Source organism: Xiphias gladius, chromosome 8, assembly GCF_016859285.1.
Source record: "Xiphias gladius isolate SHS-SW01 ecotype Sanya breed wild chromosome 8, ASM1685928v1, whole genome shotgun sequence".
NCBI lineage: Eukaryota > Metazoa > Chordata > Actinopteri > Istiophoriformes > Xiphiidae > Xiphias > Xiphias gladius.
This window is the reverse complement of record NC_053407.1, coordinates 14,108,762-14,123,528: the sequence shown is the minus strand read 5'-3', so window position 1 is coordinate 14,123,528 and position 14,767 is coordinate 14,108,762. Positions and strand designations below refer to the sequence as shown.

Below are 14,767 nucleotides of genomic sequence, written 5' to 3'. Positions count from 1 at the left end.
ACTAACTGAAAACTTACTCAGTTGTGTGTTTTTCCCTGCCACCCCATTCCATGTTGATGTTTAAAAAAAAAAAAGTTTATTCATCAAATCTTAATTAAAGGCCCTGAAAACTTGGTTTCAAATCCTAAATACTTCTCTCTGTCATGAAATATTTATGATTTAATCAGCATTAAATATGAAGTTTAGAAAAAACATCCATTATTTATTAATGTGTGGTTTGATCAGATTTGTTTAGCGTTCATTCTTCCAAATAACTTATTAAAAATAGTTTACAAAAGGAAATTACAAGAAATTTTTTTTTTTTTTTTGAGAATGATCAAAAGAAATTTTTACCGCTGCCGCCTGACTAGACAGATAACTGCTACACTTTAAAAATTAAAAATAAAATTACAGCTGACTGACTTATGTGGTAATTTTTTTAATTTTTTCTTTACAAACCCAGATAACATTTCTCCAAATATCGGACATAGCAGCAATTCATCGCAAAATGAACTTAATGTTTACACCAAAATAAATATAAACACAAAAATAAAATCACGTGGCTGGATTCTAGAAAGTGATGCGAACATAAAATCTCAAGTGTCCAGTCTGCGTTTCTTCATGTACTGTCCTTGTCTGTACGGACTGAGGTCTACGTCTGTAAAGATGGAATAAGCAGAAGTAAATTATAGGCCATAAAATTCAGCCAACAGCTCACTGACAAATGAGCGACTCTGCTCATGAAACTTCACCTGCTCTCGCCTGAGACTGGTTCTGGTGTTGAGGCCTGTACTGAGTCCTGTCCTGTCCTCTGCTGTATGACGGGGCCTCTTCTGGAGGTCTTCCCGGTGGTCTCTGGGGGGTCTTACTGCGCGTCTGCATCCGGTGACTCCCGGGCGTGCTGGGCCTGAGTCCTCTGGAAGGCGGCCCGCCCTTGGGCACATCCAGCTCCTCAATCCCGTCCAGAGTGAAATCCCAGATCTCAGGATCATCTGCAGAGGAAGACAAACCAGAACTGAGTGAGGGCGGCTGGTAAAAGCTGGAGAGAGGCAGGTTTCCTCATCACCCTAAGTATGTTGAGCCCTCTGGAGGTGTCTCACAGCACCTGCTAAGTACTCATCCCTGCTGCTGGGCTTCCTGTGTCCAGCCGCAGTGCTGTCGCTCAATGCAGTTACACCTTCGTCCCCTGGGAACAGAAACATCTTCATCAAAACACTAATGGCAGAGAAAAACTCATGTCTACTCACATAAATATTGAGACTCTTTAAACTAGGGGTTTCAAACTACCGGCCTACAACACAGTACATGTTTCAAATTCAGTGTTACGTCTGCTTGCAGATCAATTTCATACTTTTTCCTATTTTTATTTTTTCAGGCTTTTATTTTAGAGTAATTGTTTTATTTTCTGGAAAGGCAGAAAAATCAGAGCTTTGATTAATTAATTTCTCTACAGCACTTTCAATCCCTTTATTGCATTTGGGACAACAAAAGACAACTTGATACTACGCTGTAAACATCTAGTCTACTATTTTTTTTTTCTATTTGTATTGTGTTTCATTTTTCATCTAAAATCATTTTCATTCAATTTATTTTGATATTTATTGTGCTTTCAATGGACGTTCCGAGGCCTTTATTCACCTTATGTAAAACACATTGAATTGCCTCAAAGTTTGAAGGATCAGTAAATCAGCCCTTTTGATTTACTGTGGTGCACATGACAACAAAATGTCTCTTTCTAAGCCTAAAACAACTGAGGTTTGGAAACTGGAGGAAAGACAGTTGGACAAGTAATTATTTTAAATATGTCATATTCCTCCAATGTGTAGGTGTACGTACGAGGAAGAAATTTATCCTTGGACAAAAAATGAATCCGCATATTTCCAGCTGTAATTCCACAGTAAAGAACCACCAGTGTGGTGCAAGGTAATTTGAGTTTGAGGTCACTGCTTTAACAGAATGAGGTCGGTCTGAATTATTGTACACACGAAACCCTTACCACCACTGGATCCTTGTCCAATAGCGACCTCTCCGTCCTCCCACTTGGCTTGATCCTCCTTCTGCTGCAGCTTCTTGGCCTCCATCTCTCTCCTGAACTTCTGCTGCAGCTGCTGCTGTCGTAGCTTCCTCAGCTGTTTCGGGTCTGTGTGCGCTTCAGACCCGACGGCGTCCACCGAGTCCATGGCAGGTCTGAGAAGAGGACAGGGGGGCATTGAGATCGAAGGTGGCATTCAAATCAAAAACTAGACCCAGTGCCATTTACCTGGAGCTGATGTTCTCCCTCTTCCTGTCGGGAGCAGGGCCGCTATTAGGAGTGCGAATGTCTGAACAGTTCTGGTTGAGGACTCGGGGCTCGAGCGGCATCCCGGCAGGGCCCGTCGCAGATACAAGTTTTTCCTCTCGGACCAGGCTGGAGAACCGGGCCTTCTCCACTGAGGGTTCCCCCGCCGAGCGCTTGGTCTGGGCCGGGTCGAGAGGAGGAGGAGGCTTTGCGGGGAGGAGAAGTGTTAAGATTCAGCATCTGCAGATTTTCGGAATGAACATAAAAACACTGAATGCCCATAGTTTAATAAACTATATCTGACCTGTTTGGGGATCTTGTTTATGGCGAGGAGGTATTCTTTATCCAAGATGCAGTTTCCAAGGGCATTACCGAAGCATCTCAACAAAACAACACAAATTATTTTAGAAACACCTTTTGTTCTTCATATAATAAGATAAGAAGGATAAAAATGCAAATTCCGGTACTTGAGTGCTCTCTTCATGCCATCAGTGACAGCTTCCTTTCTCGCCTTTTCCAGTGACAGAGCTTTAGATTTCAGTCCCTCGCTGACTCCATAGCCTACATCCTCATGGAACGACCCGTCCTGGAGGAAAAGTACGCATTACTCACAAGTTCATGGAGACAACATGAGCGGCAGAGGTTGATAAGGGGGAAGGATATAGAAGATTTCAGGTGAAATTCATTTTGATGAAATGATCTGTCATGTGAAAATCTAGCCGGAACCACAATCAAGAAAAAAGGACAGTCGTCTAACCTTCAGCTGAACTTTGACAAACGCACTGACGCCGACATAAAACTTCCCGTTGACGAGGTCGACGAAGTCTGCAAAACACAAACACAGCGCCCGTTAGTTAGCCCGGCTGTGTGGCAGTGGCTTGGCGTAAAAACGGGATCCTCTGGCGACAAGAGGCCCTGTGCATCATACCGACATTCTGCTGAGAGATGCAGTGAGACCATCCGTTGTATCCGAACATCTCATTAGCCAGGCTGATGACACGATGCCCTTCGACGTAGCACACCTGTTGAAACCGGAGAGACAATGGTGCTGGTTGAGTTACAGCCGAGGGATCCAATGCAACTATTGGTTTTACTCCATGATCACAACAAAGTTTCTATTCCTGCCTCACTTTGCTCGGGACTTGGACTCGTAGAAAGTCACATCAACCCATCTGTTGTGCAGACACTTTGAGTGGTTGTAACATTTCACTTAGAATGTGCTAATTTGCTTCACAGCTGGAGAGAAACACAGTCAGAGAGAGGCCTGGCGGAGAAAAAAAAAAACAAAACAAAAACAAAGACTTGCCCTCTGTCCTCCTCCAGCCAGTCTGGAACTGATGTACTCTGGTCCCAGCCTCTGGCGCAGAGCGTTGTGCACCGCCTGGTACTCCTCAGCTGTGTAGGTACACTGTCATCACAGTACAGTTAGCATTTGAAAATAAAAAAATAAAAAAAACAACACACACACGCACACACACTAAAAGAAGGAAAATTCTGACTCTACAACATATTTTCTTTAATATATACATTTCTGTTTATTCTTTGTTACAATCAGAGGTGTTTTTGTTTCCAATGCTCTAGCACTTTGAGATTTTGTTGATCATTCTTCGAAGCTGCATGAAGCTGGCTGTAGACTATAACATCATAAGGAGGGTTGATGTAATTCTTCATTGGTTTTCTGATGAACCCCCAACGCAACCCTCCGCGCTGCCTTCTGCTTTCACAAGATGAAGGTTTCAAGGTTACATTCATGCACCCGTTATAAAAGTTTTGAGCAATATGTTGTTGTTGTTTTTTTTTTTTTTTTTTTAAAGGGACTTATTTTACTTTTTTCCCCCCCAAGCCATTGATTCTTTAATCCTTTATCTCAGTCTACTTGTGTCATTTTTGGATTGGGTGGCAGAAGCCTCCTGGACGGGGACACACACAAACACAAACACACACACACACACACACACACACACACACACACACACACACACACACACACACACACACACACACACACACACACACACCAGTGTGATAGAGTCCGCCACACTCTTCTGACTGGTGAAACCAAGCCTTTCCCTCATAACTGAACCCATGTTGGGGCAGGGGCAGCTGTGGTTTACCTTTCTAATGAATTAATCCTGCACACCCAAGTCTGATTTCAATGAATGAGTCCGTGACAGGCAGGGGTTTTTAATCCACCTTTAAAGAAATCGGCGGGGGGCGGGGGGGGGGGCTGTGCTTCCCTGCACCACCTGTAATCCGCCTACCTGTCCGAAGCACCTGGGCGCAGGGGTGCTCCTGTCCTCGGTGTTGCCGGACATGGCTGCAGAGCTCTGCTACAGGACCGAAAGGGACAGACAACAGCAACAGTTGATATAGCTAAACAACTACTTCTGTCAGCCGCTGTCACCCGAACGCACCTTAGTCATTCCGGTGTAAGTGTAACCCGTTGATCGGGAGCTAAAACGACGTGAAGCTAACTTTAGAGTCTGCACATCAGCAGGTAAAAACCAACTAGTTACTACTGGCTTCACTTAGCTTGCTGGTGCCACATGAGCCATGGCTCAATGCCGCCGTAGGTTAGCACGTGTATCTGCATATTTATTCATACATCTATTCATATGCAAACTCACCGGTTAAAAATCGCTCAGAAGTAATTTTTTTTTTTTCGTTGAAGCAAAGCTGCCGCAGCAGCGGAACATTTGCTGCGTTTGAGCTCCACGGCCGTCTGAACTTCCCGCTCGGACTCCCGGAGGAGGAGCTTGTGCTGCCTTCACGGCCCGTGGTAAAATAAACAGGGATACGTAACGATGGTTTTTGTGTTCGCTTTGATCCAACACTGTGAGTGTATGGTTTGAAGACGCGCAGGAGGCTTTGTGAATCTTCGAGTTGTAAATCGGCCGGTCTCATTCACATCCGACGATACGACTTTTATCCCTCACTTCTCCGAAATCAAGCGCAGTCTCCGGCCCCACCGAACACAGCTTTTGCTGTTACCATAGAAACCTTACGGTCACCGGTCTGAGGCCAGTCCGGGACAAAGTAGCAAATGTGTTCAGAAGGTGTTGCCATTTTACTTTGACTTATTTTATGAAATGAAATGAAATACGCTTAAGTTAGATTTGAAAAGACTGAAATAAAATACATTACGTGGTTACAGTTAAGCCCTGGCCGAGCTGGAAAAAGGATGTATGAGCTATAGAAAGATCCATTAAAGATATTCCCAGTGTCCTAAAGCTGAAATACAGGCCACATTTTTCTCCTCTGCTCTTACTTGAGAGCGGCTGTAAATACTAAAGACGCTGCCCTTAATTGTAATTTAAATTGGAATAAATGTAGAAAAGGTTCATGTTTCTTCCCTTTTTCTATTCTTTATTTTAATATTTGACTGCCTCCCTGGTCTTTCCACGTCCGTCCGTCCCCCACTCTGAATAAATAGTGTGATTAATTGTCTGAACAGAAAAGAAAACGATCACAGACTGAATCCGGAGTGAAGGAAACGTCCTCCTCGTGTCTCCCGGGTGGACGTGCGTCTCTCTGAGGCAGGAGCGTTTAACTGCATCAGCAGTGTCACGGTTTGTTGTTTGCCGACGAAAAAAACACACACAATCTTACGTTTTGTGGATGCAACTGAAATCGTCTGCTCGCTTGAGTTGTTCTAAATAATTGCTTTAGTTATTCTTTTTTTTTTCTTTTTTTTTACTAAATTCCTCACGAGACTCACGAGCCGTGGAAATACAGGATTATCTGCAGAATGCCTGCGCCTGCAATGACAGATGGCAAAACACCCAGCGCTTTGAACTGCATAGATTGGGGTCAGTGCTGGACGGGCCCTACTTTGCCTTCACCGCCTCCCTTTCCGATTATATGGCCGCACTGGCCCCAGCGCCAGTGTCTACACACCTGCGCAAACACGGTAGAACCACAGCTTGGTTGGTTGCGGAAGATGTTTTTGTGTGTTGGGGGTTAAGAGCCTGCATGCGCCTTCTATGTCAATGTCTCCTACACGAGTCTGCGTTTTAATGCTTGAGGAATAAAGTGGCAGTTGTCCAGATGTGTCCACAGCACGACAAACCCCAAGCTTTTTATGTTTTGTTTTGTTTTGTTTTGTTCAATCCCAGTGATCTCCCTTCTTTTGCATACGACCGGAGCCAACAGTCGCGCGTCCACGTCCCTGCTCGCGGCCGCATCCATGCGCCCAGGTTCGCTTTTTTTTTTTTTTTTTTGCATCTCGTCAAAACAAAGCGGGGGCGAGCCAGAGAGAGCGAGCGAGCGGGCGAGCGAGCGCTGCGTGCTTCATGAATGAGTCCCCCTCCACCGCGCCGCAGGTCGGACACTTCCTCCGCCTGCACCCTGGTGCCCGTGTGGGTGCGCAGACCGGCGGGGAGCAGTCCAGCTAATGAGCCCGGACAGTGAGCGCTTCCCCATCGGTACTACATGACCGTCTCGTCCCACCGGGAACAGCACGGCACGATACGCGACGGTGAGTGCAGGCTACAGTGGGCGGGCAGAGGCGCCTGACACACGGCAACTTTGTAGCCATTATGATACAGTTTTTAACCCAAAGGTGGACTTAAGGATGCAGCTGCGCCAGTCTGTGTGTTCATGAGACATCCACGTTGTTTACAGCGACACTTTGCCTCATCCTCTCGTCCACACAGGTAAAAAAAAAAAGAAAAAAAAGAAAAAAAAAGAAAAAGGAAAACCTCCACGTACACACGACTGGCTGTACATTCCCTCCCTGTACGATAAACGTGGACAGTTGATGGCTTGTCTGGCCGATCGACTGGCTCTCTAATGCCGAGTAAACATGTCGGGGGGATGGGGCAGCACGGTGGGATATCAGTGAGCCGGAGAAGCCATGGAGACTAATAAAAATGAAAAGTGGCATCGATGTGACTGTAGTCGCCCCTCAAAGACGAGGAGGAGGGGTGAACAAAAGCAGGAATGCCCAGACTGGCGTGGCGTGGCGTGGCGTGGCATGTCGGCTGTACGGTGTGTGTGTGTGTGTGTGTGTGTGTGTGTGTGGCCTGCCTCGGTGTCTCTGGCCGAGATGCGATCTCACTGTAACGAACCTGCAGGTCGGTCCCCTCAGAAAACACACGGGTCCCCCATTTATCACATGCACGCAGGGCGGCGGAGGAGGAGGCTCGTGTTGTGTCTTTGTCTGAGGAGTGACAGCCCAGACTGCTGTTCTCCCCTCCGACCAGGGGATGGTGCTTCACTATGTACAGTACGTTTCTATGGGGAGACACCCAAATAGACTATAATACTGTAATGTCATACTCTTGAGAGAGACGACCGGCTACGTGGCTTTTACGGGAATAATTCACACCCACACACCCACGCAGACACACACTGTACATGCACAGTGGCATTTCCCCTTTTTTTCTCTGATGTAACGTGTGTGTGTGTGTGTGATTGTGGTAAGGTTGGAGTGTAGGTTGGACTCTGATTGCAAAACACTCTTCCATAGTGTTGAAATAACAGTTACTGACAAGATAATGAAACAGAAGCCTTCTGATTTTACTCCTTGGAGGTGATCACGCATATGTGGCTCGATTCTCTCCTGTGCCCCTGTGACCGTAAGTTTTACTCTAAAATATCACGTTTGTCTGTGTTTAGTGCTTTAATGTCCCTTATTTCATTCATCGTCTCAAAGTAAAGGGAAGCAGGAGGATCATGACTGCATCAGAGACTCAGACATTTTTCTCTGATGCCTCACGCGTCCATGAAAAATGGGTTTCTCTCCTGTAGGCTGCCTTTGCTGATATTTTCTAACTTTACACCAACCTTGATAACCATTTCTCCGTCATTCCCCCTCTTTTGCCCAGATGCTTGACGGACTCCGGAGGAGGCATGCCTCCCGGCCCTCCCCCCGACCCCTGTCCCTCAACTTCAGCACCTTCTCTGCCCCTCCCCCGAGCCCAGACATGGACAGCAGCAGCAGCAGCAGTGAGCATCCAATCAGGAGGTAAAGCGCAGTTCCTGGGATTAACATGTCAGCAACATACAGCATCCTGGAAAATGCATGAACTATTCATTAGTATTCATAAAAATACCACCATCTCTCGTCCCAGGAGATTTCATTAACCATCAGAGCTTTGCCTGCCACACATGTTGACCTAATGATAATGATCTCCTGGAGGGATGATTGATTGACTCATTTCCTTATCTGTGTACATCTCATCAATCTGTACGCTTGCTTTCCATGTTGTTTTTTGTGCTTGTGTGTACGTGTGGGGGGGTACCGCCATGCTACCAGCAGAGACTTTGTGGACTGCGTGGGTTTGAACTCATCATTTTTTTTATTATTCTTCAGAGTGATAGTTTACACTGGTCCCTTCTGAAAATATGCAAACAGTATTTTCTTTTAAACTCCTCTCAAGTCTCAACATTTTCATTTTTTATGAATGCATAAAAGTATGGACTTCAAATTATGATCCCATTATGGTCTTGAAGTGAATTAGGACTTAAGATCACGTGTTTTAGAGGACAGCATGTCTCATCTGGAGCTAGGCCAGGAGATAAAGTGAAGGGCCCAATATATCGGCAGTGTTTGCTTATTGCGGATGTATTGTGTCGGTATGTATTGTATGTTGGCCGATAAGAAATGTCAAGCATCTGTAAAGATATGTCAAATAGATGGTTGAGGTAATTTAGAAACAGTATCTCTGTTACAGTTAGTCTACCAGAGAGCACTGCCAAGTTCACTTTTACATTCAAAAATGTCCTGCCCACTACATTTTGTGGTTACAGTCCTTAATTTAAGGGATTAAAATGTTTATATTGTAATGTAATAATATTGTGTCATCAGATTTTATAAAGGAATAGTTTTGGGAATTTGCTTTCTTGCCGAGAGTTAGATGAGAACAGTGATACCTGGCTCATTTCTGTATGCTAATATGACGCTAGAGCAGGCGGTTGATTAGCTTAGCTTAGCATAAAGACTGGAAACGGGGGGGAAACAGCTAGCCTAGCCCTGTCCGAAGGTTACCCACCAACCAAACAAGCAAGGACAAACAAACAAGGTGTAACGAATAAATTAGTCAGTTTTAGAGGTGTTGGAAGGAAGATTTTGTTAACTCTGGGCAGTGCAAGGCCAGCTGTTTCCCCATGTTTCCAGTCTTTATGCTAAGCTAAGCTAAACAGCTCCTGACTCTAGCTTCATATCTACCGTACAGACATGACAGCGGTATCGATCTTCTCAGCTAACTCTCAGCAAGAAAGTGAATACGCATATTTCCCCAAAATGTCAAATTATTCCTTCAATCCCTTAAATATCAGAAGTGTGCCAATGTTGGTTCACTCATTACAAACTCATGATGTGGACGCAAACTTTATTCAAATCCACAGTGCATTACAGATCATTTTTATTTTCTTATAATAAAATCCCCAAATTTACAAAGATACCAATTATAAAAGGTTAATTTTTTTAGCAATGTGTCCAAAAAAATACACAAGACATCCTGAATATTTCCTTTTGATGGAATGATGCTGCCATAAATCATAGCTTTCTTGACCTGTTCAGACATACTCATACACAATATATATGTGACACTGTCACTGGGTAGAGATGACTTTTCCAACTTTAAAGCGGTTTCAGGGGATATGAAAGAGGAGAAACTGGATATTAAGGGGTCCTCAAATGTTGATATCATTATTAACATCAAAAGTCCAGTATTGGTCTGGCTCTGCTCCAGTCTCGTGTATTGTAGTACTTTTAACTCTTCTTGTCCTGCACCAGCTGTGTTGAAAATGGGAGAGCAGGAAAACCTCCTTTACTGTCCTGTATTGTGTCACTGCTTCCTATCCCCGCTTTTGTTTTTGTTAATAAGCTGGACGACTTCCTCCTCCACCTCCTGTCCGTACAGTGACAAAGTCCCAACTGCTCCAGTCTGCTTACCCTGCAGTTCCTCTGGCATCTGTGCGCTGCATAAATATTTGTTTGCATCAATGGCTGTATTGTACTGACAGAGAGGCAGAGAGGGAGGAAGAGCATGCCCCCGTCGGTGCATGTGCTATTGTTTTCCTCTCTTCTGAGACCTCGGGCAGTATGGTGACACTGTGGCCCACCTCTCGGCTTGGCTCCACCCATCCCACTCTCAAAGTGCTGCCCCTCTCTCACCATGCATCATCCTGTCCTACTTCTCTCCGGCTGCTCTTTGTATTGTCATTGTGCTTTTTCCCTCTGCCTACTCTTGTCTCTCGCTCAGACTCACGCTGCTTATGTTCTCCTCTCCCCTCCAGCTAACTCCTCGCGTTACTCCTCTGTGTCTCTGTGTGTCAGCTCAGCAGCTGGCCTCCTTTCTCTCCTGTCCAGGACTTAGTGCACACTCTTATTTATCTCAACTTCCTTTTCTATCTCCCTCATGAGGACTCTGCACCGGCTGAAGTTGATGAGCTCCCCCAGCCTCAGCGAGCTGGGGAAGAGTGAGAAAAGTTCACCAGAGGACAGAGGGGAGAAGCAGAAGAGGGCAGGAGCCAACGCCACTTGGAACAGGTACACCAAATAAGGTGCAAGAAATGTAGTGTTTAAATGTGATTGGGACAGGAATGTAGACCGGTTTTATGTGTGTGTCTTATGTTGCAGCATCCACAACGCTGTCATAGCAGTCTTCCAGAAGAAAGGTTTGGCCGATAATGAACTCTACGTCCTTAATGAAGGCGTCCGGTGAGTTTAGTCACAGAAACAGCCACACAAAAACACAGTAGAGAGAAAACTGACCTTATTTTGGACTGTTGATGTAATTTTGTGCTGTAATTAGCAAAATTACTGTCTGTCCTGTGAATGCAGACTGAATGTTTTCTTGTGAATGAGGAAGTTTGTGTGTGTATGTACTATATGTGGGCCTGGGGAGTCATGTGGCCCTGCCAGATATCTCATTATCTTACCAAACCAGACCATCCTTCCTTAAACATCAGCCTCCATTTTAGCTCAGTAAACACATTTCCATGTACAAAAAAGCCACAAGGAGGTTCACACACATTTTTTTAAAACTACACAGGAAACTCTGCATTATAATAAAGGGAAACAGGGTGTATAGTAGATTGGTTTTCGTTCTGTAGTTCTCTGCACGTGAGTAAACAAAACTGCAGGTTATAAACACACACACACACACACACACTCACATTTTCTTACTGAAAAGTCACAATAATTGAACACTGTCCATTATATATTTATTCATGCTAATTTTGACTTTTGAAGTGAAGCAAATGTCACATGTTTGTTTTCTCAGACATCTGTTGAAGACTGAGCTGGGGTCCTTCTTCACAGAATACCTTCAGGTAACTCATCTTCGAGATTAAATGAAATGGGATCTGGATTGGCAGCAGAAAACATCATGCTGAAACACGAGACTCACTGATGAATGAGACAGGAATATTTATTGTAGAGAGCATGGTGAACACACTACGTTCTGCAGTGATAGGACCTCAGATGTTCATAATTATTGTCTTCTTTTCACAGAACCAGTTGCTGACAAAAGGCATGGTCATCCTTCGGGACAAAATAAGGTTCTACGAAGGTACGACTGCTCTGATACATGGAGATAGTCTGGAAATATATCGCAGTGGACGGTGCCAGTGAATTAAGCTTGAATAAACTCTCTTTATGGCTTGTTCTTGTGTGATCGCCGCAGGTCAGAAGTTGCTCGACTCTCTGGCAGAAACGTGGGACTTCTTCTTCTGCGATGTTCTCTCGATGCTGCAGGCCATCTTTCATCCGGTTCAGGTACACAACCTTCTCAAGAGTCTACTTGCTGTCGTGTTTGCTGCCCAAAGGATACGCTTCAAACGGTTCTGCTGTTTTCCGTGTCCTTCCTGTGTGCAGGGTAAGGAGCCCTCTGTCCGACAGTTAGCTCTGCTTCACTTCAGGAACACCATAGTCTTAAGTGTAAAGTTAGAGGACGCCCTGTCTCGACCTCGGGCTCGTGTGCCCCCCTCTGTCACACAGATGCTGCTTATTCTACAGGTAGGCCTTTACTTTACTGCTTGTTTCCTCACTCACTGTTTGGTTATTTCATGTTCATTATGAGGCAAATCGACAATAAGTCATGTTTTTGAGCTTTGCACATGTTTATTTGTGACTGCTTCCAAGTACAGAAGGGTAAGCCACCATCACAGATGATAAACACCTGCTGTTAAGCATTTTCAGTCCAGCTCAAATGTATCTAGAGATGAATACACACGAATTAGGCTGAATGGCATAAAAATACCCCGAAAAAAAAAGCCGAGATAAAAAATTCTGTTCAAAAATATTTATTTTTTTGTGCATCAGAGTGCGTTGAGTGCCAAAGAAAAGCATAAGTGAATGAAATAAGTAAAACCCATTTGTGAGAATTTGAAAAACCAGGTTAACTTGTAACTGAGTATAGTGAACACTAGGCCTCCATCTAATTACCTTTTTCATATCAATTGATATGGTGATTTTTAAAAATGATTTATTATTTAGTCAATAACATGTCAAAGGTAAAGAATCATTTCCATCTCGCGTTACCACAAATTCCTTGTACACAAGTTTCTGATTGGGATTGAAATTTTATTATTGTTTATTACTGCTTAGTGTCTGATCTACGGGCATAAAAACAGTTATTAAATTTACACTGATACGAGATAGAGAAATGCACCACATCCTCACATTTGAGAAGGTGCAACCATAAAATGTTTCGTATTTTTCCTTTGAAAAATCATTTATTCTGAATATTTAAATTGTCATTGATCATTTTTTCTTATGGAGCACTATGGATCCGCTTTAGTTCACACTTAGATGCCCGTCTGTGTTTTTCTACAGGGGGTCCATGAGTCACGCGGCGTGAATGAGGACTACCTGAGGCTGGAGTCTCTGGTTCAGAAGGTGGTCTCACCGTACCTGGGCACCCACGGGCTTTACTCTGGAGACGGTGCGGAGGCCCACTGCTGTGTTCTGGGTGAGACAATGTCTACATAAACCCAGAAGTAGAGTAGTAACGGTGATTGTGTCTGAGGAGAAACATTTCTTAATCAGCACCTTTCTTTCTTTCGTCTCTGGTTTCAGAGAAGCGTTTACCGTGGGGCTGGTCCAAGTCTGCAGATCAACCGTCTAAAAACCCTGTGGTACGATCAAAGAGCTATAATATCCCCCTGCTGCTGACCCCGGTGGCTGAGTATGACCCAGATGCCAGCTCTGTTGGCAGTGGAGGAATTCGACGCCACTCAGCCTGTGAGATTATATCATGCTTGGAGGAACAAGGACTGGCCTACGCTGACCTGGCCCCAGGATCTGAACTGTCTGGCTCCTCCTCCAACAGGCTGTGTGTGGGCTCTCAGTTCCACGGTAAGACATAATATTAAGATGTCTGTTTCCATCATTATGTTGGTTATAATGAAAAAACAAAAATCATACTGTAACAATCCATAATAATCCAGCACCCTGTCATTCACAGGACTTGTACAAGCAGGAGCCAGCGCCATGGACTTGCCTCTCTCGTCTCCCTCCATCCTTCCCCTCCATTCCTCAGGAGCTCTGCATGGCACTGAGGCCACAACAACAATGACTGATCTCAGTAAGGGTGCATCCTCCACGCCGCCCAGTGAATCATCCAGCCCTGAAACCATAATTGGACAAGTGCTAGAGTCTGCAGACTCAGACTCAGATGGGATATTTATTGATTTCACTTCTCACTCATCAGAGGCTATGGGGTACAGCCGCGAGAGCAGGCAGAGTACTGTGTAGCTGTGGTTGCCTTTAGGGAACACCCCCCCAACACACACACACACACACACACACACACACACACACACACACACACACACACACACACACACACACACACCCAACCCCATCAAGTGTGTACGTCAATAATCTGGGACAAATATTAAAGAAATCATGAAAATACATTTCATTGAATGGGTACCATCTTCCTTCCTTACTGTAGTACGATGAGTTTCCATGACAACTCCATTCCAAGTGCTTTCACTGGCGAGAGAAAACCTTGTAACTCCAAAATGTTTTTAAAAACTATGAAAAACACTCCTGTCCAACGAATACAGAAAATGATTTAAAAACACATTCATGAGCCACACCATTACACTGACTGACATGTTCCTTCATTACCACGAACATGGGCATTGTAGTTTATTTTGAGTCAATACCACATACACCCTCCTGGTGCCATGAATACTCTTTTGCGCACAAAATGTGTATTAATCCGCATCTAAAAAATAGTTACTAACAGATGCATTATTTACTGGTTTTTGAGTTTGGTAAAAACTGCAATGTCCAGCACTTTTACTAGCTAAGTAAAAGACTGAACTATACATTTGTGACCTGTTTTTAAAGATTTACACCCTCCGTATAAACAAATGGGCTTTGGGCTGAAAGCCACAGATAGGCTGGATAAGTAGTGCGAGACTAATGCATTGTTGGTTTTGGTCTTTTCATGCGATTTGCTGTCAATAGCAAAAATACAGCATATCACTAGCCTTATCCTGTAACCTACAAGGGGCCAAATAATCCTTCAATTGAAGTTAAAATCC

At 44.4% G+C, this 14,767-nt stretch overlaps 2 protein-coding genes across 6 annotated transcripts; one reads left to right on the top strand and one right to left on the bottom strand.

Annotated features, from left to right (window-relative positions):
• Nucleotides 1-297: 297 nt before the first annotated feature.
• rad52 (RAD52 homolog, DNA repair protein) lies at nt 298-5,167 on the bottom strand. 2 transcript variants are annotated; one of them, XM_040132923.1, is made up of 12 exons: nt 4,885-5,167; nt 4,519-4,587; nt 3,564-3,665; nt 3,186-3,279; nt 3,015-3,082; nt 2,725-2,843; nt 2,562-2,637; nt 2,240-2,463; nt 1,976-2,166; nt 1,085-1,165; nt 732-971; nt 301-637 (listed from the first exon to the last, which is right to left on the bottom strand). In XM_040132923.1, the coding sequence occupies exons 2-12, from the start codon at nt 4,570-4,572 to the stop codon at nt 576-578; spliced, it is 1,311 nt and encodes a 436-aa protein (XP_039988857.1). In that variant the 5' UTR covers nt 4,573-4,587; nt 4,885-5,167; the 3' UTR covers nt 301-575. The 2 variants fall into 2 exon arrangements, with proteins under 2 accessions (XP_039988858.1, XP_039988857.1); XM_040132924.1 differs by lacking the exons at nt 3,564-3,665; nt 4,519-4,587; nt 4,885-5,167 and adding an exon at nt 3,388-3,525 and having other exon boundaries at nt 298-637.
• Nucleotides 4,510-14,119, top strand: prr5a (proline rich 5a (renal)). 4 transcript variants are annotated; one of them, XM_040132922.1, is made up of 11 exons: nt 4,510-4,686; nt 8,086-8,225; nt 10,629-10,754; nt 10,845-10,925; nt 11,491-11,539; nt 11,721-11,778; nt 11,893-11,984; nt 12,084-12,224; nt 13,044-13,179; nt 13,287-13,565; nt 13,675-14,119. In XM_040132922.1, the coding sequence occupies exons 2-11, from the start codon at nt 8,086-8,088 to the stop codon at nt 13,962-13,964; spliced, it is 1,392 nt and encodes a 463-aa protein (XP_039988856.1). In that variant the 5' UTR covers nt 4,510-4,686; the 3' UTR covers nt 13,965-14,119. The 4 variants fall into 4 exon arrangements, with proteins under 4 accessions (XP_039988856.1, XP_039988855.1, XP_039988853.1 ...); XM_040132921.1 differs by having other exon boundaries at nt 4,510-4,754; XM_040132919.1 differs by lacking the exon at nt 4,510-4,686 and adding an exon at nt 6,592-6,734.
• The last annotated feature ends 648 nt before the right edge of the window (nt 14,120-14,767 follow it).

Coding starts and splice junctions, on each gene's coding strand:
- rad52 (XM_040132923.1), bottom strand. CDS start 4,572: ATGTCCGGCAACACCGAGGACAGGAGCACCCCTGCGCCCAGGTGCTTC. Junction 2,464..2,561: donor TAAACAAGATCCCCAAACAG/GTCAGATATAGT, acceptor CTCCCCGCAAAG/CCTCCTCCTCCTCTCGACCC. Junction 1,166..1,975: donor TGGACAAGGATCCAGTGGTG/GTAAGGGTTTCG, acceptor TTCTGTTCCCAG/GGGACGAAGGTGTAACTGCA.
- prr5a (XM_040132922.1), top strand. CDS start 8,086: ATGCTTGACGGACTCCGGAGGAGGCATGCCTCCCGGCCCTCCCCCCGA. Junction 8,226..10,628: donor AGTGAGCATCCAATCAGGAG/GTAAAGCGCAGT, acceptor CTCCCTCATGAG/GACTCTGCACCGGCTGAAGT. Junction 10,926..11,490: donor GTCCTTAATGAAGGCGTCCG/GTGAGTTTAGTC, acceptor TTGTTTTCTCAG/ACATCTGTTGAAGACTGAGC.